Here is a 23,010-nt window from a genome sequence, read left to right as displayed (position 1 = left end):
TTTTACCCTCAAGCATATGTGTGGGGCCCCAATCCAAATCAAAACCAGCACGTGTGGGTAGAGGAGGATTAAACCTCCCCCCCCCAGCTGCTTTTTCACCTAAAACACATGGAGGCTAAAAAAGAAAAATCCCTCCATTGCCATGCATGGGGTGGAGGGAGATTTAGGAGATAAAAGTGGCTGTGGAGGAACATTTATAACTCCCCTGCTACATGTGTGTGATGGTCCCAGTGCAGATCAGGCCCCCTTCACCCAAACCTGGAAGTACAAAAGAAAGAATTGGCTGCACCCAACACGTTTAACACAGTGTGTAGTTTAGCCCTTTTCTAGCATGTGATTGCTTGAAACCAGGGTGCATCCTTGGCAGTGGGGCAGTGGAGCCGAGGCTCACAGGGATGCAGCACCAGCACTTCTTTATTAGAAGGGACGCTGATGTCATCTGCTGCCCCATCCACCCCTCACACCTCCCTGTTTCCTCTGAGCCCAGCTGCAGCCCTTGCAGTAGCTGGGGTGAAATGAATTTCCCCAGCAACAATATATTGTTCCCTGTTGTAATCCAAGGTATTGGGGCGGGGTGGGGGGCTACTCTTGAATGGGCAATGAGGATGCACTAACTTTGAAGAGAACTGCTCCTGGTGGAGATAAAACTGCTAGAACTAGTTTGTTGATATGAATCAACATGACTGCCTGAATGTTTGGACTCTCCTTGGGGACTGTCGTGATGAGTGCCTGCACTTCAAAATGCGCCACTTTACACCACTGATACTTGGAGGCTTTGCAATGCCCTCTCTCTGGAAATCCGATGCCTGGATAGCAGCCATGCTGCCTGCTGTGGTGGTGTGGATATGCTCTACCTGTAAATGAGCTTGTGTAGTGTAGTGGCTAAGAGACTGAGGTACAGATCAGGAAGCTCCTGGTTCAAATCTGGGTGGCCTGAGGCAAGCCACTCTCGGCATCAGCTCCACTCTGCAATGAGGGGTAAGAATACCGACTTCCCTTATACTATAAGGTACTATAAGACTTACTGGGTTGTTGTAAGTAAAGATTACAAGTTTATGTATATAAACTGCTTTGAACATTTGAAAGCAATATGTGCATGCTAAGTACTATTATTAAATAAAACAAGTATCACAAAGACATGGCAAGTCTCCAGCGCTCTCTCATCCAAAGGAAACTAAGGCTGCAAACCTATATTTACAATCTGGGAGTTACTTCCGATTAGACATGTATAGGAATGCAACTGGGAGGGTTTCCCCTGGACTTTCTCACCACTTGGCAAATTTGGGAACCCTTAATAATATGAACCCTGTTAATCTTAGCTCATAAGAAATGTGAACTTGATACTATGCAGAGTTAGGAATGCCTAAGTCCATTGGTTTTAACTCTGCACAGGACTGGGCTGATAAATGTTCCAAAGACCCCTAAGAAAAGTAACATGAGCACCATCTAAATAAATGACAGACACACAGTATTTATATATTTGACAAGAGGTTATGAAAGCAAGGCTTGATTTCTGATTTCACAGAATACATTCAGCTCATGCAGCTGTTAAAGGCACAGGAGCCCTGCCCCCAAATGTGGGCAAAACTTGGCTAGTAAGAGAAGAGGATGGGGGCAGGGCCAGGCTGGGCGAGGACAGGGCACAACATTTCTAACTATTATGACTGTATTGCAGATTGAGACCTTCTCTTCTGACATGTGGAACCCTAACCCAGGTACATTTTATCTTTTTGCAGGCAGTTCTCAGGCAGGTTCTTGTTTCAGCAGAAAGTAGATTTAGCAAGTTACAGCATGTCTAAATGATCAATATCACTGCACAAAACTGCCACCCCCGCCAAAAAACCCTGCATTTCAATATTTTGTATGATATAGTAGCCTTTACAAAAGCATCTCTTAGTAACATCACAAGGATGTTACTTGCTTGGATACTTATGATACTACTTGCTTGGATAAAGCTTGCAGCACTATTCTGTGTTCAGAGAGAGCAATTGTGGGGCGCAGCGTCTACTTGTGTCCGTATGGCGGATGAAAGGAACAAACCAGAGATACCAACTTAAACGGGTTATTAAATTGGCCACAACTTTATGAATGTTGAATAGGATGCGGCGGAGGCATAGGGCGAGGATCCCGCCATCGGGCAGCCCGTCTGCTGTCCGATTTCCCTTCCTGGCCTGCCTGCTAGGAGCATTGGTGGTGGGTGGAAGGGTCAGAGGCCTACTGCAGTGCAGACCGGTAACGTGAACCCTCTCCCTCCTCCCTGGATGTGGCACGCTTGCAGCCACCGTGCTGGCCTGGTCTTGGTGCTGCACCCACCCAGACCCCTGAAGGGGATCCCACCACAGGGAGCAGGGACCCCAATCCCACTCTCCCTCCCCAATTGATCCAGCCCAATGCCTATCACACCCACAAAGTTGTGGCATCATCAGTACAATTCCACCAAGAGAGCACACAAATAAATAGTTCGACTTATTTACACATGGACTGCTCCCGCAACGGGGAAGGCGGAATCGGAAACCCTGCCCCCGCCCCGCCGCTTGCCAATTAGAAGGCCGGTAGATTCCTTCCCAGCCCCATCAACTGGTGACTGACTTCTGTCCACGGCGAGATCTACTATTAGCAGGTGTGGGTGGGTGAGGAAGCCGCCAACGGCACGGGCACCAGCCGACCCACGGGGCCCCGCTCTTCTGTGAGCCAGGCAGCCCAAAGAGGAGACTGCTGGCCGCTGGTCCCATGTAGCTGGTTGCCTCATAGCCCCTCCCCAGCTGAGCCAATCCGCCTTTCAATTGGCTCGGCGCGATCGGCCTGCAGGGAGGCACCGCTGCGGCTGCACAGGCTCCTGCCGGCTCCCTTCCTTTTCTGCCACAGGACCCACGCGTGCTCCCAAGGGCAGCTCCCTGGTAAGCAGGGAACTCGATAAATGCTGCTAACTTCCATGGTTCTCCATTCCCTATTTAGTCTAGATGTCTGGTCTTCTCTAAGCAGCTCTTACTGAAATCTAGTAGAGCATGCCCATAGGCCATCGTTGTATGCTTTCATTTTGTTTTTGATGGTTCTGCACAAAACCTTTGCATGAATCACGCAACTTTGATAGGAACAGGCAATGTACCTTGTAACTGGCAAAGGATTCAGCCACAGGGACATAAGCAGAATTCCAACACCACAAAACAAATTGATCAGAAGGACTGGAGTCCCCCACCCCATCTCTGTGTAATACTACAAAGCTTATATCTCTTTTAAACTCTCCCTCGGCATGCTATCGCTTGTAAATAAACAGCCCGGAGCGGTTTTTCCAACCTGGTGCCTTCCAAATATTTTGGATTACAACTCCCAGCATTCCTGACCATTGGCCATGCTGGTTGGAGCTGATGGGAGTTGAAGTCCAAAACATCTAGAGGGTTACAATTATGCTTATTTACGGGGATACTTGAGATTCAGTAAGATCTTTACAATTAAGAAGTCTGGGAGAACCTCTTTCTCTGCAACTAGGAAATGCAATTAAAGATTTTATTTCATAGACTCTTCAGAGAGAATAAATACCCTGTGCATTTAACGAAACACATTTGTGTGTGTGTGTGGAGTGCCACTAGCGTGGTTTATACAGAGTCGTGCATATAACTGTTGTCTGTTTTCTTCACTCTGGGTGCTTCCTGGAGCTAACGATCAAAAGGCATTTTGCAGCAGTTCCATCTTTTCTTCCTCAATGGATCTTCTGAGGTAAGAAAAATGATGGAAAAAATGGTGGGAAACCACAGGAAATGGAAGATGATGTCATTCAAGCATCTAAAAATTCTGCAAATGTGATTGAACAATAAAGCCATACCTGAAAGCACCCTGCATGATAATGACACCTTCTGCAAAGAGACCTTTGAAATGATGAGGTGAAAACATTCTCCCAGGAAAGGCTGTGGTAGCTGCTTAGTTGGAAATTAAATCAGGGTGTATCATTCATAGCTCTATATTAGATAGGTATATAACAAACTGGCTTCTGAACAAAGTTTTCTTTTGACTCAGATTATAATTTTTTTACTCATTGAACTTTGCAGTTACCCAGAGATGGGAATCAGGTGTAACTAGGTCGTTGGTAGGTCCAATGAGTGATTTACCTTGTAGGTCTCCTGAGAGGAGAAGGCAGGGCTCTCTGTCTTCATAAACGATGCCTTCATTTTTTCTCTATCAGGAATGCCCAGTGGGATCCCACCTCAGCAGCCTTGTCCCCCTGCTCCTGGACCATACCCTGGGCCAGGCATGCAGCCATGCCCAACCCCAGGTTACCCCGGCCAGCCTCCTCCCCCCTGTGGATTCCCTGGACCATGTGGGCCTCCTCCTCATAGGCCACACCATCATGGACATCATCCACCACCTGGACCACCTGGAATGCTCCCTGGACTACCTGGATGCTATCCATCACCACCACCTGGTTGCCATCCTCCTGGAAGCCATCATGGGCATCACAAAAAGCACAAGCATCATAAACATGGCCATCACGGTAACAAGGTAAGGAGTGATTTGGCTATTGTCCCACCAAGCCAAGCTGTTGAAGAAGCAGCATCTTCAGCAGCCCTGGGTTCATAAGGCTACAGAACTGAGATGGGTAGATTGGGTGCTTCAGAGAAGGAATAGGGCATTTTGCTTATGTGCTTGTTGATCGAGGCTTTTAATGTGTCAAAACAGTCCAAGGGGAAATGGATCCTTGAATTAACCTTTCCACATACTACCTCTTTCATTACTTAAAATGTTCACTATAGAAACAATAGCAACAAACAGAAACAAAACTAAAGAGATGAAACCAAGAGAGGGTCGAAAATACAAGTGCTGGATAAAAAAAGTGAAGAAGGCATAACAGAAACCACATACCACCAGTCTTCATATGCTTTAATCCATTTCTCTTTCAGCACTGTGGCAGTTCCAGCAGCTCTGATTCAGACTGAAGAGGCCCTTCCTGCTAGCAGGAGTACAGCTTTGTACTACCTGAGGCTACAATGAGAATTATTCTGAAACTCCTCCATACTTCTATATCACACAGCTTCCTGTTTACTTCTTATTCACATGTACCATTAATTATGTAATACTTTTGGTCAATTTGTAACAATTCCAGCAAGAATTTTCCTTTTTAAAGTCATAATATGTCAATTTCCAACCCATTTTCTATTAGGCATTCATCTTATCCTTTAAATCAGGGGTGAGCAATTCATGGCCCTGCAAATGTTTTTGGTCTACACCTCCCATCATCCTCCACCTCTGGCAATGCTGGCTAAGGCTGATGACCAAAACATCAGGAGGGCCACAAGTTGCTCACTCCTGCTTTAAATAGTCATGATAATTTAGAAGTCTACCGTGTCAAAGACTGTAGTGTGGCATCTTGGCTGTATACATTAGAGCAGGGTCCCCAACTTTTTTGGAACCGTGGGTGCATTTGGGAATTTGAAACCATGCTGTGGGCACCACTACAAAATGTCTAATCAGTGGATCGCTGCTTTGGCATCTACCTTTCGCATCTATGGATCTTAAGCTGCACCTTATTCAGCAAAAACTTTTGCTTCGTGTCTATTGGATACCACAATGTTTCTTTAATCAGGGATTGTCAAATTCAGCTAATTGCTGGCAGTGCAATACAGCTAATGCATCTTTTAAACATATGTTTTGGCAATGTCCAGGCGTTGCTTCTTATTGTGGGGAGGTTATTACACTGAAACATTTTGGATTGGTACAGTCTTTAATATTCACTGATGTACACACCCTTTTAAATTATTTACCCGCTTCATGGAAATTAACAAATGTCAGGGTAAATGGATTCTCTGCACCCTTTTGACAGCTAAAAGACTAATACTACAACACTGGAAGAGCAAACACTCACCTCCTATAATGCAATGGTCTGAGGACCTGTCAACACTTTCAGTATTTGCAAGGGTGGCATCTAGACATCCCTTTCAAAGGGAAACTTATTTGAATATTTGGCCTACTTTTGTTACAGCCCATGTATAATTACTAGAAAGTTGTATGCACTTCATACAAATCCACATATGTGTATTTTAAAAATGGGGGAAAACCAATAAAATAAATACATAAATAAATTTTGGGTGCCTGCGGGCACCATGTTGGATATCACTGGAGCCATGGTGCCCACAGGCACAGTGTTGGAGACTCCTGCATTAGAGAACCTTGAATTTCACAGGAGTAAAATTCATTTGCACAAATAAAACCTGTACCTCATGAATATTCAGATACAAGTTTGCCCTTTGATTTTACGGGCACCTTGCTGTATCTAGGAGCTAGCATATATGCTGAAAGGGTATGCTATGCTGGTCCTTTAACCTGAAAATGTACTTTAATGCCAGATAAATGACACCATTTTAAGATAGTGTGAAAGAGTTTATTTACCAAGAGTGCAATTTTGGCTCAAGTAAGGATGTTATTCCAGAAACAGCAATCACAACAATACATTAAAAATGTGATTTCCTTGCTCATCAATCAACATGGCTTTGCATCATGGCTGACTTGACGATTCACACTATTTCTCAGGGGAGAGGTGCTTTGTGATTAATGCAAGAGAAAGGAGGCAAGTAGAAGTAGGATAGGAGACATACTTTCCACAGGAAGGTTAGATACATAAGAAAGGCACTGCAGCGTAGGCTGGGAAGATCCCAGAAGGGAAATGTCTACCTGTAGCACTGTTTAAATCCTAGTCCAGGTCAACAGTGCTGCTTATTGTTAGTGAGGAAAGGAAAACATGAGTCTGAGGCAAGGCAACCAGGGGTGCTTTCAGCTTGCTCTTCTCCTCTTAACTGGGTCATCTGCAAACAACAGGGAAATCAGATGGCACTGTGGCATAAAATGTCATGCTGTGGCAGGGGACACCAGAAGGCAATCCAACACAATCCCTGTACAGATTGCAACAGAACAATGTTGACACGGGCTAACTGCACGCCACATCCCTTCTTGGCTCTTGCTGTAAACAAGCAGCTATAGTCAAACTTGTGAAGTGCATTTAATGCATGCACCATGATATGCCAGGAACCATCTGTTGTTGCAACCCTTAAGCAACCGTATGAAAAGCAAGGAAGGAACACCAGGGATTCACTAATGGAGTTGGCCAAAGCTCAGGACTCAGTGCTGGTAGCAAAACTGCCTGTTAGTGTTTTCAGCTGTGAAAAAAGCGAGGTGCAACACTGCTGCTTAGAAAACATTGGCTGTGCTACCCTGGAAAGGGAGGAAGGAACTGTCAGCATCAGGATCAGGGCAAAAATTTAATTATCCCTGCCTGTCGGTAAAGGACCCAGAATCCAGAAACAGATTATTGAGGGGAGGAGGGGGGCAGTTTACTGTGGACCCTTGTGGCAGCTGGAGATGATTATTGTTTGTGCTGAATATGAATGCGTTGATCCTCAGTTAGCACCTACAAATTTACAGTACAAAAATATTTTATGGCATGACAAATTATACTTTGTAGCTCTGGATCCTTCCTCCATCTTGATTTTACTTAGCACCATAAACATCAGTTTCATCATGAAATTCAAAATAAGGCTGCAGATTTTGGCTATAAAAATAAATCCCCTGCAGATTTCTGCCAGCTGCCCTTGGGCAACTTACATTTGCTAAAAACCATATAACAATTTAAGAACATTAATATCTTTGGTGACTTCCCTGCAACTAACTTTGGAACAAACTATCTTTGGTATTTCCCTGCCACTAACAGATCCACTTAATGAATCTATCAAAGAAGCCAGGCTGGGAGAGGCTGGTATAGTCCTTCTCCCGGAAAACGGCTGACTGGTCTCCTAGGCCAATCTTCAGCAGGACATCCATGTCCACATCACTGCCTAAGGCTACCACTGTAGACATAACATTCTGCTTCTTCATGGAGTCAATAGCCTCACGCAGGTTTTTGTTGCCTGTAACACCATCTGTGATGAAGACAAATGAAAGTTCGGCATTGCGCCGGGCTACCCTCTTGCTGTCTCTTGGGTTGATGACAAGATTGTTGATAGCATAGAAGATGGCAGACCCAATGTTGGAAGAAGAGTCCAGGTATTTGATCTGAGCTAAGGCATTTGAGATGTAAGTGATATTGTGTGTCAACGGGAAAGCCACCACATGTTCATTTTCACTTCCATACTGCAGGAGGGCAATGCGTGCGTTCATGTTGTCGCTGTCACTATTTGCCAGTGAGAGATGTTGGGCTACATCTTCTACAAAATGGTGGGCCTTCTGGAAGTTCAGCTCACCAATTCTTTCAGAACCATCCAGGAGGAAGACAATGTCAACTGGGCGCTGTGTACACTGGGCAACAGCAAGCTCTACAGGTAGAAATGAAAACAGACAGTCAGGACTCTAGAACAGAACTCTAGGGGATGTAAATGGAAGACTATTTGCGGGGAGGCAGATTGTAAAGTCTGGAGAGCTCTTGACATCAGGCGGATGAAATGTTTTTTCTGACTAAGAAATATACTTCCTACACCTTACATGTTTCTTGGGACTATAATCTGTTTCCTATACCCAACATTCTCTAGGGATATATGACAGAGCTTAAGAAGCATGCAACTAGCTATTCATGTGAATTTGAAAGGAAATCAAAGGCTAATCACATGTGACAATAATGTAATTAGTAATCATGTGTGTTTAAAAAAATGAGACACCAGACACAGAGGGGTTATTATCAAGGAGACGGGGAGGTTTAAACTATAATCTCCGTGAAATCTGCACCCCTGCTCCGCAAGTGGCATTAGGAAAAATAATCTTCCATTGGCACCAATGGGAGGTTTTTTTCTAATGCAAATTTCCCTGTGTGTGTGTGCATGCGTGCGCATTTACTTTTTAAAAACACATGATGTAATTGCTGACCACACTGTTAACATCACATGTAGTTAGGCCTCAGGCCAGGGGTAGGCAAGCTGGTTCTTTTCAGATGTTTTGATTACAACTCCCATAATCCCTGAACATGACATGCTGGCTGGGTCTGATGAGTACTGTAGTCCAAAAGATCTGCAGGGCACCAGGTTGCCTGTCTCTGTCCTAGGCCTTTCTCTGGACCACATTTCCTTTCTGTTAACAAATGAGTCTTTCCACTACTAAAGGAAAGTCCGTTTGCATGCAATTGATTTTCTTTTTTTTGAGCCCAGTGCAAACAAATTGGCCAGATTATATACTTCACCACACACATACCTATGGATATCATTGCTAGTTCATTTTCGTTTGATAGCTTGTAATGAAAGGGTTCATGCCAACATATGAAAACCTTCCAGAACAGAAGAAGAAACCCATATGCTGTAGATATGGGGCTCCTTCACATGGACCTTTTATCCTGCTATTGAGATTGCTCACTCACAGAAGTTTGCAGGCCCTTTAGATGACATTGTGAACCTCCAGGGCATCTCCTGCACTAAATGACCTGTATTCCATTTTTAAATAGATTGCAGATAATGAACTATCAAATTACCCTGTTGTGTGCCGCTTGAGTTCCCTCTGTGAAAAGAGGAAAAGCAGCAAGAAGAGGAGCCAGATGAATGAAACATATGGAAGACTCAGATAAGAGGGAGAAGGTGGGGGAAAGGGGAGGGGGAAAAGGAAGCACATGTAAAGGGAATCTGTTGTGATCCTTCATTTAAAACGGAAGCAGAAAGCCCTGTTTTAAATGCAGGATTTTAGGCTAGTGTAGAGATGCTCCTAATCTCTCTGACAAGCACACTTCCAGGACTTTCTAGATAATTGTCAGCCAGAACCACAGTTTATCAGAAAGAGAATTTGTTGGGCAATGTTGGGAAGCCGTAGTGTCCCAAAGAAGTGGAGAGAAACTCTCCTTTTTTTTGCTGCATTTATGCTTTGGGAAGCCATAGCATACACCATAGCATATATTTGGTGTGTCCACAGGCTACAGTTTTAATTATTCTAAGAGCTTAGAAAAAAAGACCAGGAGAGGTGGAGGGCAGTTTTACCATCAGCCTCTTATGCCCTTATTCCTGTCAGCTGAGCAGCAATAAAAAAGTCTTCCTTATTATTATTATTATTATATTTATACCCCACCTTTTTCCCAGCACTGGGACACAAGGCGGCTTACAAACATTAAAACATATTCAATTAAAACATATGAAAATATACAAAAGTTAAAATATAATTAAACAACAAAACAATTAAAATTATATTAAAAACATTTAAACAGCATTTTAAAACAGCATTTTAGCAGCTTACCCCCAGGTTCCAAATATGTCCCAAAGGCCTTTTGGTATAGGAATGTTTTAGCCTGCCTCCGGAAACACATCAAGGAAGGAGCCATCCTAGCCTCCCTGGGAAGGGTGTTCCACAGCTGTGGGGCAGCCACTGAGAAGGCCCTCTCCCGGGTTCCCACCAAATGTGCCTGTGACAGTGGTGGGACTGAGAGAAGGGCCTCCCCAGAGGATCTCAGGACACGGGCAGGTTCATAAGGGAGGATCCGGACTTTCAGATAACCTGGACCGGAGCTGTATAGGGCTTTATAGGTCATAGCTAGTACTTTGAATTGTGCCCGGAAACAGACTGTAAGCCAGTGAAGCTGTTTTAACAAGGGAGTTGTATGCTCCCTGTAGCCAGCCCCAGTCAACCGTCTGGCAGCAGGTCTTTGGACCAACTGCAGTTTCCAAACACTCTTCATAGGCAGCCCCACACAGAGTGCGCTGCAGTAATCCAAACGGGATGAAACTACGGCATGTGTCACCATGGCCAGATCAGACATCTCCAGGAATGGGCGCAGTTGGCCCCATAGTTTTAACAATGCAAAAGCACTCCTGGCCACCACTGAAACCTGAGCAGCCAGGCTTAGGGTTGAATCCAGGAGCACCCCCAAACTGCGAACCTCAGTCTTCAAGGGGAGTGCAACCCCACCCAACACAGGCTGAATCCCTATTCCCTGATCTGCCTTTCGACTGACCAGGAGCACCTCTGTCTTGTCTGGATTAAGTTTCAATTTGTTCTCCCTCATCCAGTCCATTACTGATGCCAAACACTGGTTAAGGACAGAAACAGCTTCTTTGGAATCTGATGGAAAGGAGTAGTAGAGCTGGGCGTCATCAGCATATTGGTGGCACCGAACTCCAAAACTCGGGACAACCTCTCCCAGCGGTTTCATGTAGATATTAAATAGCATGGGGGACAGAACAGAATCCTGAGGGACCCCACAAGCTAACGGCCATGGAGGCAACAGGCATCCCCCAACACCAAATTCTGAGTTTGCCCCTCTAGGAAGGAATGAAGCCACTGTAAAACAGTACCTCCAAGTCCCATCCCAGTGAGGCATCCCAGAAGAATACCATGGTCGATGGTATTGAACGCTACTGAGAGGCCCAGCAGAACTAACAGGGCCACACTCAACCTGTCCAGTTCCCGGCGTAGGTCATCCACCAAGGCGACCAAAGCTGTCTCTGTCCCACTCCCAGGCCTGAAACCAGATTGAAATGGATCAAAGTAATCCGTTTCATCCAGGAACCCCTGGAGCTGGGAGGCCACCACATGCTCTAAAACTTGCCCCAAAATGGTATGTTAGAGATAGGATGATAGTTATCTGGTATGGTGGGATTCAGGGAAGACTTCTTCAACAGAGGTCTCACAACTGACTCTTTTAAGCATAATGGAACAATGCCTTGTTCCAGAGAGGCATTAACCACTCCCGTTGTCCACTCAGCCAGTCCTCCTCTGGCCTCTTTAATAAGCCAGGAGGGGCAAGGATCCAGCATACATGTGGTGGCTCTCACCTAGGGGTGTATGAAACCCCACTCACCTGCGTCCACAGGGGGTCTGCCGGGGGGGGGGAGGCGATCTGTTCCTCCCCCCCGGAATCTTCCCTGGCTGGCGCCGCTCTGCGGCGACTCTGCAGACCTGCCGGCTGGGCCCATCCACAGCTGGACCTCTGTCCGCTGCCGGGCTGCTGCGGCCGCAAATGGCGTCCTGTGTAGGGGATGCCATTTGCGTCCCCTCTGTAGCCGTGATAGGCTATGTAAATACTTACGTAGCCTATCACGGCTAAAGCGGGGACGCAAATGGCGTAGCGGATGCCATTTGCATCCCTGCTCTTTGCCGTGATAGGCTACATAAATATTTATGTAGCCTATCACGGCTAAAGGAGGAACGCAAATGGCGTCCCCTATGCAGGACGCCATTCGCGGCTGCACACCAGAGCAGAAGACTGCAGCGGCTGGATCCGGACCCGCCGGAGGCAAGTAGGATCCGGTCTGCAGGGACTTAGGGGGTGGCGGGGGGAGCAGTCCATTCCGCCATGGACTCTGGGGGGCTGGATTCTAAAGAATCCAGTCTCACTGGAGTCCGTGGAGGAATTCTCTGCCATCCCTACTCTCACCGCTCCAAGGATCCTGTCCACATCCTCGGGCTGCACAAATTGAAAGACAGCAGCAGCTGTAGTAGTAATGAAAGAGGAATCTCCTTTCTATTCCCAGTAGCAGGCAGGCAATGAGAAGTGTTACTAAAGTTTAAAAATACAAATAGTTGGGAGAACATCAGAAACTCAGCAAATAGAAAAATGGAGAAAAGACTGTGCCATGGAATGATTTCCTCTTAACTTCATCTTCTCCAACTTCCTATAGTTCATGGCTACAAACTAGAAAATTGTGCAACTAACATGGTTGCTATGAATTCAGAATTTTTAACAGCAACCTTTTGCATCACATGGGAAGCCTCTTTTGAAACCCAGAGAAAAGATACAGATGTTCAATTTCAATTTGCTCTGAGCCTTAGAGATACGATAGACTATAAAACATTTACAATAAGGGAACAGCTGCACAAGAAGGGTCTCTTGCTTGGGGGAAAACCTGAAAGAAAGGTAACTTGGAAAAAAATCATAAGGGAATTCACATATGAATTGAGAACTTACTTACCTATAGAGAAAATAATGTCTGAAAAAGTCCACACTTTCAGAACTTTCAGTAACTTCCTTGCCCACTGTGTGATATTTAGATGATAGCCTGACATATGCTTAATTGTAGAATGCCAACAGAGCATTGAAGCAGGCTCTAGCAACTCACCTAACTACATTTCTGACACAGCTCTACCAGGTTGAACTCTGTTCTTCAAGGATACCATCTAGGCTGCAGTACCAGCCCTGACTCGGTCAGCTGTTCTCAAGGGCCAGTCCAGCGGCAAAAGGGCTTATAAAACTCCAGCCTCAGAGCCTACTTTTCAATCTGAGCAGCTTGTCTCATTAGAGAGGACCCCATGTCTTTTCTCCCCTGCTCCCCCAGATTATGTTATCAGCTTTTGGCCCTTCTGATTTCTGACTGCCATTTTCAGAACTTGACCTCTACCTGTCCCAGACCATGCTAGCCCCCCCACCCTGCCCCGCCTCAATGGACTGCAAACTGGCACCTCCCTGGATGTGCATGCTGGATTCCTGATGGACCCTGATGGACCCTCATCTGGAATGTATCTTAACTTAATAACTGTAAGGCTGCAATCCTAACTTTACTTTCTATGAAGGATCTACTACTGAACTCAGTAAATATGCTGCTTAGGAACAGGTAGTGAATACATTACTTAATATTTGAGGCCCATTTTATGTCCCTTTCAAGGATACACTTGGGGCAAGTGCTTATACTGTTGAGAATGGTACTCGTGGTATTAACATGGTAAACAAAAGTGATTTTCTAGCTAGCTACTGTCTATTCCAGCATTTCTCATTTTGAACTACTATTAGGGATGTGTGAAGCCTGTCACTTTCAGTGGTGTATTGGTATATTTTGAAATGCAGGCATTCATCAAGACAGTATCCATAGCCATACCTCCAAGGAGAGTCCAAAGCTGCAGGCAGCTGTGTTGTTCCATATCAACAAACCAGTTCTAGGAATTGTCATCTGCTATGAGCAAGTTTTTTGAGAAGCAAATGGGTCGTAATTGCCCATTCAAGGCCATCCCAAAATACTTTACACCCAACAATACTGTAACTACATTACAAAAATAAGTTTGCTGAGAACCGCCCCCCCCCCCCCAGTAAGAACTGCAGCTAAACTAAAGAGGGAACTGATAATTTCTATTTTTGAAAGTAAACCAGATGGAATCAGACAAAAGGAAAGTTCCAAATTACTGATATCAGTGGAACTACATTATCCCTTCCAAGAAACTGAACTTGCCAGACATCTCTAACCAATATGCCAGACTGATTGTAGGGGAAGTTACCGTTAAGGTACATACATTGTCTTTTGACACAGCTGCACTGTTTGGTTTGGTTTTTACATTGGAGGCATGAGGGAAAACACCAGCACAGACCAGGCACAATTATCTCTTCACATCATAACTTTAATTGGAATACTGTTTTCTCTCACGTACTTCATACAATGCAAGGTGTGGGGTACACTGTCAACCCTATCTTTGATATGTCCATAGTTTAATATAAATGATCTACAATGTATCTGCTTGAAGCATAGCTGACTGCATCTTGCAAGCCAGCTTAGGATAGAGTCTCACAAGCAGGTCCAACCATTTTTCTCTAGTGTAAGAGGAAGATTTTTTTAAAAGCAGTAATTGGTTATGGTCATTCCAGTCTTATGGGTGGAATATGTTGAGCTAGAGGCAATATAATCCAGCAAGCTTCAGAAATCATTTATATAGAACCTGTGTTGGCCTGTGTTTTGTGTTGGCCTGTGAGCACACCGTGGTCACAAGACCTGCACAGTTCATATGGATATGCACCTTGAAGCAATTGCAAAAAAGAAGAAGAAAAGGTGTGTGTGGGGGTGTGTGTGTGTCCTTTTGTATGGTAAAATTGGTGAGAATTCTGTCTTTACGGTGATCCTGTTTACCTCCATTTAGCTGGAACAGAGGAAGGGAGACCTGCGAAAAAGTGGAACTATATTCAAAATTTGGTTCCACTTGGCTAGCAGATGTATGTCATCAATTGTTACACTGGAGTCAGACAGCTGATATTGAATTTTGCAGTCACCAGTTGCTTCCTATCATTTGGTGACTCAAAAAAATCAATGCTTGGAGAAAATACTGTTTTTCTAAAACACCTTGGCTCTTTTTCACTGGCTTAAGACTAAAAATGATAAAACAAGATGAAAATATAAATAATGATTTGGATAACTGTCAAGAGCCTAGATATTTTAAACATGTAGGCGGATGTATTTGTAACTGCCCCCACGCAATGTACAGAACTGTGTTTGATGGCTGGCTTAATTCTCTTGCTGGCCTTCTATGGCATGTTTGAATCTGACTGTGGGCCCTCAATATGCATCACATAGATGCTAGCTCACAAAAAGGTGGCTGGACATGTCATCTCTGGATCACAAGGTGAAGAATCTTCCTTTTGTATTAAATATTACAATATTTCTATTTACTTGTACAGTCACTAGGTTATTGGCTTCCATCAATAATTTCCCCCTGGGACCATTGATATTACTATCTAGCTAAGAGGGCAATGAAAATGTACAAAATGGGAAACCCACATATACAAAACAAACAAAACAACAAGACAAAGCACAGACAGCACAAGTTCTAGCAAGGACAGTCCTCAGGTTTCCTTGGGAAGGCTCCCTTCTGTTTCCTCTGTACAAGTTTTGTCCAGTGGCTTCAAGAGCTGGGCAATTCATCTGGGAGGCTTGAAGTTCTGTCTTTAGGAGTGCCAAAGGTAATAGGGAGCTTTAGGAAGGCACATACAAGTTAAATGGCTTGAATACACCTTCCCTGAAAACAAATGCTTTGGAATGCACGGAATGCATGTTCAGAACAATTCCATACAAGTCCGTCTGTCTTTACCATTAGAATTCAAGGGAGAGAACATTTTTGGGATTACTGTTCCCTTGAATTACCTAGGAAAGCCCTTGCAATTAAGCAGAAAGACAGAGACATCAATTTATAGACAGTCAATAGCTAAAAGAACACACATACATAACATATTACCATGTTCCCAACTCATAAAAACCAGTTTCTGTTATACACATATGCTGACAATGCTATTGATTCAGGATTGAAACAGACTTAGAAATGTTCCATGTGACAACTGTATCTGTGTGGCAAAGCAGTCATCTGTGAGTATGTGGCAAACCGAGCATTCCTACGCTTTTGTAATTACTTCAAAATCCAGAGAAGTGTGAAACAGGTGTGTATGTGCAACTGGTATTTCTTAGCTTACAGCATGGCCAACGGCTACCACTGCCATGTAATCAGAGCCACCATGTAGTCAGCTTTTACATGGCTATCATGTGGCTGTCAACTTATTCTACCCTATTCCAGAAAGATCAAGAGCAGTGTATTCTCCCTTAGATTTCCCCTAGACCCACACATCTTGTCTTGTTGAAAGCAGCCTTCACCCAAGCTAGATCCCATGTTTTGCCTACAACTCCCATCATCCTAGACCACTGACCATGCAAACGGACTTTGTCTTCTAAAACAACTGAGTGCTAAAGGCTGCTTTAGAGAATGGGTCAGTTCATCAGCCCAGCCTGATGTCTGGGGAAGGAACTCAGGCAGCTCTGTTATTAATGTTCAGCCATTCTGCCCTCTTTGCTTTGTTCTCTGGAGGCATACTAGCTAGATTTATCCTCTGGCAAGGGCCAGTGTAGGTCTGGTAGTGAAGCTGAGTATAAGCCTGAAAAGCACTTGAGACAGACTTTTCAGAATGTGTCTAATCTAGAAGCTTCTCTTGTAGTAATCTAGCACTGGTGAGAGTTCCGGTAAGATTTCTACAACTAAAGTGGCTGTTCTGACTAGCTTTATGTTTTGTAGGCAGAAGCAAGTCCTATTGTTCTCAGAAGCAGTAGCACAGTTTCAGCAAAGGCCTATTACAGTCTCTGGATCACCCACAATCTCGCTGTGCACCATTTTAAAGGTGTCAATGAACAAGTCCATCCACTCCTGCCGCTCATGTCCAGTGGCAAACTTGGCTTTTTCGGCGGTATAGGCCAAGGTGGCCACCAGCTGGGTGTACATGCTGGGGTCCTGGATCTCCCTCGTGGAGTTCAGGAACTGGGCGATCATGGGTTTGGTGCTGGGAAAAGTTATCTTGACTCCCTCTTCCATAGGGCGGAAAATAACTGGGTTTTCGATCCCAGGGTTCCTCCCATCTGCAAGTGAGTGTCAAAAGAATATTTTCAGGGCTTTCTAGCATGGTATGGATCTCTGATTTCGATTCACTTTGGTTTTGCATGATGCAAGTGCTGGATTGGCAGCCTTTGATTTTAAAAATGGTGGCCCCTGAATGGTGCTGGGCCAGAGCCTGGTGGCTTTTGGATTTAGCCTGGCACAAGCCACATTTACTGGCTTTTCAGACCTCAGTCAACTCCTGGTTGTCTGACAGAAAATGGCTTTCCTAGTTCTCACTGAGGTGATAAACCTGTGTCTCAGATATAGCAATTCAGACTGTAGATGGGGGTTCACATGATGGATGGCTACTCTGCTACAAAGGAAAATCCATCCACATGGGACACTAGCATGACAGGGAAATGGTGAGGCTACAACCCTTCTCTCTGGCATGCTAGTGTTCTATGTGGAAGGCTTTTCTTTTCTATAGAATAGCCTTCCATCATGTCAGCCTAGGGGTAGATAAATCAGTCTGTTTCCTGCCCATGTTAGTTTTGCATGCATCCATTCTGTCCGATTAATGCATCAAGTCTGCAAATCTTTTTAAAGTAAAAACACACACACCACATTTCGTTTCATACACAATTTCCCCTAACATAGGCATTTTGTATGCAACTTCCCTCGTATACGCATTTCTGCATACAACCTTCCCTGATATATGCAAGTCACTGAGCCAAGAACTGCATTGCAAAGTTCAGAAAAGTACGCAGTCCAGAGGATAACTGTGTTCCAATTTGCGTATTAATTTGGGAAACGCAAAATGTAGATCCAATTAAATTCTCCCCCATGCCTACATGAGCTCCCATCTACAGTCTGGATTGTTATAGCTCAGACACAGGTTTACCACCTCAGTGAGAACTAGGACCTGGTCAGACTGGTAAAATACTGGCCATTTAGCAATCTTAGGCTGTAATGAAAAGCACTAACATGGAGCAGAGAAGCTAGTACTTAAGTGAGGATGCTTCACACTACAGCAGCATATCGCACTTAAAGATCTATTAAAATCAGTAGAATTATTCCACGCTGGTAACTGGGTTTTAAAAATTATTTCAATGTGTGCAGATGTGCCTATTATCTGAAAGGATGGAGTAATTATGGCATGCAACTATTCCAGTTATTATTATTATACTGACTTTTGGCTGCCAATAGAATAAGAGGCAATGAAGCTGATACTTAAGTTCTCCGCTTAATGCAAAAGGAATTGTAAAATAAGCATCCTAAGGCGGTTTGGTCTTCTTTTGAAGCAGAAACAAAATAAAGAAGGAATTATCCAATGAGCATGTTGCATGCGTGAGCTCTATTCGAAGCATTGTCCGGTTCATTAGTGTTCATAAAGTGACATTGGTATTCTTGAGTCATTACCACTGACACTACATACAGGTATCCAAACAGAAATGTTTGTGCTGTACATTTAGTAATTAGCATGCTGCTTTCTAAAATTGTTCTCTCTACCACTAGAAGAGGAGAAGAAACAGACAGGAAAGTCACATTCATGAGGCCCTGTTAAGAGAGCTAATGGCAAAAAGGAAGATTTACAGGTAATTCCCTACATCCCTTGAATTCTCTGAACACTCCCCCCAACCCTTGAAATCAACATGTCAGATGAAATGTTGTTTTTTAGTTGAAATTTCAAAGTTTTGACCCAATCTTGATGCTACGTTTTCTGGAATGAATGAAATAGGGATTAATTGCTTGCTACTTCCAAGCACAATTGCAGTTCTGTGTTCTCTTTCATCCCTGAAAATGTTCTGAAAGGAGAAGTTTTCTGCTTGACCATGCGAATGGAGTAATAAGTATATCAACAGAAGGACCGGAACTATTAGACATACAAGAAGCAACTGACAATGTTCATGTGGCATTAGAGAAGTTCATTGCCAGCGTTTTGTAAAATTATAAAAAACCCAAAGAAGATGCAAGTGCAGCTAACTATAATTAAAACTTGAATTAAATCTAATGAAACAGTCATGCTTGTGAATTATTGTTCATTTTTTTTACTATGGTGTCACACAGCCCGAGTCCACATTCACCAATGGCGGAGTCTCATTCCTTAGCCCCCTAAACATTCAAGTATCATCCCTGCTTTCAGTTCCTGTGGAAAAAATCTGAAGATTTAGGTTATTAAGCAAGCACCTAATGTTATCATATGAAGGATAGTTCCTTAAGAGATTCCTCAATCACATCATGAGGACCACTGCCTCTTCTACATGCTTCATTCACAAAAGAAACCCTCAAGCAGCTCAAATTATCCCTTAACTTCCCATTCAGCTGAGAGACAGAGACAGAGAGAGAGAGAGAGAGAGAGACGGAGAGAGAGAGAAGGCAATGTTCCATCACCCTTTGCTAAACAATAATTTATTGGTCATCAGGTGTTTGGGTAATTTAATTATTTGCGAGACTGAATAGCAGAGTTTCATCAACAATTTTTCAGTTTTGCTCCAACTAATTCACACTATTGTGGGATGGACTTTGAGGTAATCAAAGCAAAACTGCTCTGAAGCTGTTTGCCTGGTATGAAGAAACCGCACAGTCACATGAAGAAACCGCACACCACTGCCTTCCATACCACCAGCACAATCAGTTTAGCTTTCTTCCAAACCCATTCCAACTCTATACACAATTTATAAATGAATAGTTAGCAACTTTGAACAAAAGTAGGCAATGCGATCTAATGCATTCACAGGAGACTCATAAAACAAGCATAAGCTATGTAGTTTGGATAATACAGCAAACACTATTCCCGATCAATATAGTTCCCCAAAATTCTCAGCTCCAGCACACACACACTGTACCGTCAGCAACAAAGCTCAACTACTACCTTCCTCAGCAATGTTTCACCCATTTGCTTTTGCTTAAAAAGAAAGAAAGAATTGGTTTATTTAGTTCTTTGAAGGTCATAAGGCTGTGTGCTACAATCATCTGCCTTGACTTTTTTAGCTAGTTCCATGCAAAGTTATAGCAAAGCTTTCATCAGGAAATTGCAGTAGTACAAATACAGCAATAACAATATACATTTTGGGTTTTTTAAATTGTCCAGTAATTAACAAGGGATAGTAAAACAATTTTAAAAAACCAGTGACATATTGAAAGGACAGGGGAAAAGGGTGAAAATGTGTTTGCTTTTACAAAGAAACCACCCCAAACAAATACAAAAACGGAATTGCAACTCAGAACTTGTCAAATCAGAACTAGTTGAAATACCTATCTTAACTCCCCTCCCTTGCCCTCTAACATAACCAGTGTTTTTACCTGATCAAGCTTATCTATTCTTTCTGTCAATTATAAAAGGCAGGTTCTTTTTTGCCATTCATTACGTGGTCATGAGCCAAGAACAGCTTTTAATAAGCCCATGGTTTTGAGTGCACCATGCTAGAGTGCACCATGCCCCTTGATCCAGTTTTGGGTTTGTGTTATTTGGGCTTCAGAACCAAAGCACAAATAGCATTCGCTTTTCTGTGCTCCAAGAATTTGGTTTGTTAAATAACTATGGAAGTCTGCATAGCTAGCTCCAGCGGATAACAAGGGGAAGACAGAGGGATCAAGATGGTTCAGCTCATGAGTGATGCACAATCAGGACTGCCACGAATAGCAAAGTGCTATAAAACTGACTCAGGAGGTTCCTGGACTATCAAATGATTTGTCCCAAACCTGAAAACCAACAGTACCCTAACACGAGTTTCCACATGAGTATGGGGATTTATCCTGAGTCCAAGTTCCACATTATGCCCTTGCTGACTAAAACTGGCAGTAGCAGTACCTTGCTGCTGGCCAGTTTCAAATGCAGATAGCGTATTAGGATTCAGAGCCTTCCAGCACTTGTGAAAAATCAACATTTGTTCAGTAGCTGCTAAACATGATCTTCCTCACCTTAGCACAAATGTGGTGCATTCCACAAGTGTTTCTACTGAAACCCCTTCCTTACCTGTTGCCAGTCTCTGGCCCTTGGACTGGATTGTTAACCCCAGAAATGGGGTAGGTTAGAAGCTGTTTCTATATTATAACAGGCTACTATTTCAAAGAAGGTTCTGAATGACAACAACATTTGCACACAACCCTAATGGGTACAGCTACTCAAAGCAGAATAGCTGTAATGCAAAAATGTACCTACCTGTAGAACAAAGACAGATGACTGATGATTGTTAGTAAGGAGGTAGGGATACGAAAATTCTGGTCAAAATTATTTCTCCCTCTCCCCTCCCTGTTTCCTGGGCTAGAATTTTCCGTTGTTTGTCTAAATCGGGATTATTTCATATTGTATAGTAAATGGCATATGTGAGAGAATCATAGTACAGGTTATTCCTCTTTTTACCTGTTTGGCATGGCAGATCAGGGCAGACAATCTGAGGATCTGAAACAAGAATGAAAACATTAGATTGAAACTATGCAGACCACCATTTGTAGTAGCTGCTAATGTGCTATGCAAAACTGTGGCAAACTAGGCATGATGCAGGAGAAATCATATCTCCGAACTTTTTTTTTTTAAAAAAAACTTTAATGCAGTTGCCTGTGTGGGGCTCCAATTTCGCAGCAGTGGAGAGAAAGGGGGCTATTTAACCTTTCCCCAGCAGGCCATTTGCCGATAAATATCACATATACCATCCATGTTTTTCCATGTAGGAAAAATGATACATAGGCCCAGTATTTTCCCCGCCACTCGTACGGAAGTGGACAGGAGACCTCAGGGCTGCAGGCAGAAGGGGCCCTGCTAAAATGGCTTTATATCATCCTGACATACTCTGAACATCTGATTGCTGTAATGCACCCTACATGGGCTCGCCCTTGAAATGTATTCAAGAGACTCATCTAGCTGTTGCAAAATATGGTGACTGTGTTCTTAATAGGTATGGACCACCAGGACAGGTAGCAACAGTGTAACACTGTTTTCTTCATGCTGAATTTTAGCTGGCACAGGGACATGGCTTTGGATTTTAATGGGATTTTGTGGCTTTCCCCCAATCAATATTGTACATATCCTGTTTTTAATTTCAGTTGTAGTTATTTTAAACATATTGTGATCAGCCTGACACCTCTTGGGAAAGAGTAGGCCCTCTATCACTTCAGAATAATGTTCCATGTAGCCCATTATTGACCACTTTGAATGGCATCAGGTCTCTAAGGGAAAATGCCATTTTTTAAACTGGAGATGCTATGGACATAACCACTGAGCTATAAACCTCAAAGTAAAATGTTAAAAAATAAGATAAATGAAACCTATGACTTTCCATTGACTTGTCACATCACATCACATTTTAACTATCTTGTCTCAGCCTCAGCAGAGGCAAAACTGACAGACCTGGACAGAGTTCATGCTCCATGCTGTCAATGAACTCTTCGGCCACCAACTCTGTAAACAACTTCATTTTCTGGACTCTCTGTTTATTATCACAGGCTATCGAGCGCAGGGTCTCATCTTCCTCCGGCATGTTGAACATGTCTCCAATCCCAATGGCATTGACGGTAACATCCCCACCACAGAGAGCCTGTAAGTGGGAGTCGTTATCTCGTGGATCATGCCGCCCATCAGTCACTACCACAGCAAACACTCGAGCTTTATCTCTCCGGCTTTCTTTGATGAGTGTATTGTAGGCAAATTGAAGTGCAGAGAGGGTCCAGGTGCCCCCTGCAATCCACTCCAGCTTCTTCACTGCCTCTTTGAAACTGGAGAGGGAGTCAATGCGCTTGTCATTCAGCTGAATGGCTTCAAATGTTCCCTCGTGGCTATACTGCACCACCCCAACACGGGCACCTGCCAGGGAAATAAACTGTCTATCACACTTTCCTGGATTATTTCCTTCCCCCCAGTGCATACATCACATTGCTCTGTAGCCAGCCTGGTGAAATACATAATCCCTTCTGTATTGAGCCAGTGTTTTCAAATCCTTTTCTTTCCAAGGACCAGTCATACAGTTCGGAAAGGTGCCCAGAAAATGTACAGTGATATATAGGGTGCCTTTTTACACAGGG

General features: G+C 43.7%; 1 protein-coding gene and 1 long non-coding RNA gene across 2 annotated transcripts in view; one reads left to right on the top strand and one right to left on the bottom strand.

Moving 5' to 3' along the window:
• Positions 1-1,681: 1,681 nt before the first annotated feature.
• On the top strand, positions 1,682-6,470 carry LOC146358805 (uncharacterized). Its single transcript, XR_014785802.1, has 3 exons — positions 1,682-1,715; positions 4,178-4,494; positions 4,893-6,470. It is a non-coding gene; the product is annotated as an uncharacterized LOC146358805 (long non-coding RNA).
• Positions 5,706-23,010, bottom strand: part of COL6A2 (collagen type VI alpha 2 chain) — a 72,210-nt gene continuing 54,905 nt past the window's right edge. Inside the window, exons 26-28 of the mRNA XM_084820362.1 lie at positions 22,340-22,792; positions 21,356-21,394; positions 5,706-8,294 (exon numbers count right to left, since the gene is read on the bottom strand). Coding sequence (XP_084676488.1) covers positions 7,687-8,294; positions 21,356-21,394; positions 22,340-22,792 — 1,100 coding nt within the window. The 3' untranslated portion in view covers positions 5,706-7,686. The remainder of the gene's footprint in view (positions 8,295-21,355; positions 21,395-22,339; positions 22,793-23,010) is intronic.

Source organism: Heloderma suspectum, chromosome 1 (assembly GCF_057233095.1).
Source record: "Heloderma suspectum isolate Gila_16-S chromosome 1, 16-S_ref, whole genome shotgun sequence".
NCBI classification, from domain to species: Eukaryota; Metazoa; Chordata; class Lepidosauria; order Squamata; family Helodermatidae; genus Heloderma; species Heloderma suspectum.
Note: the sequence above shows the minus strand (reverse complement) of the source record. Positions and strands in the feature narration are given on the sequence as shown.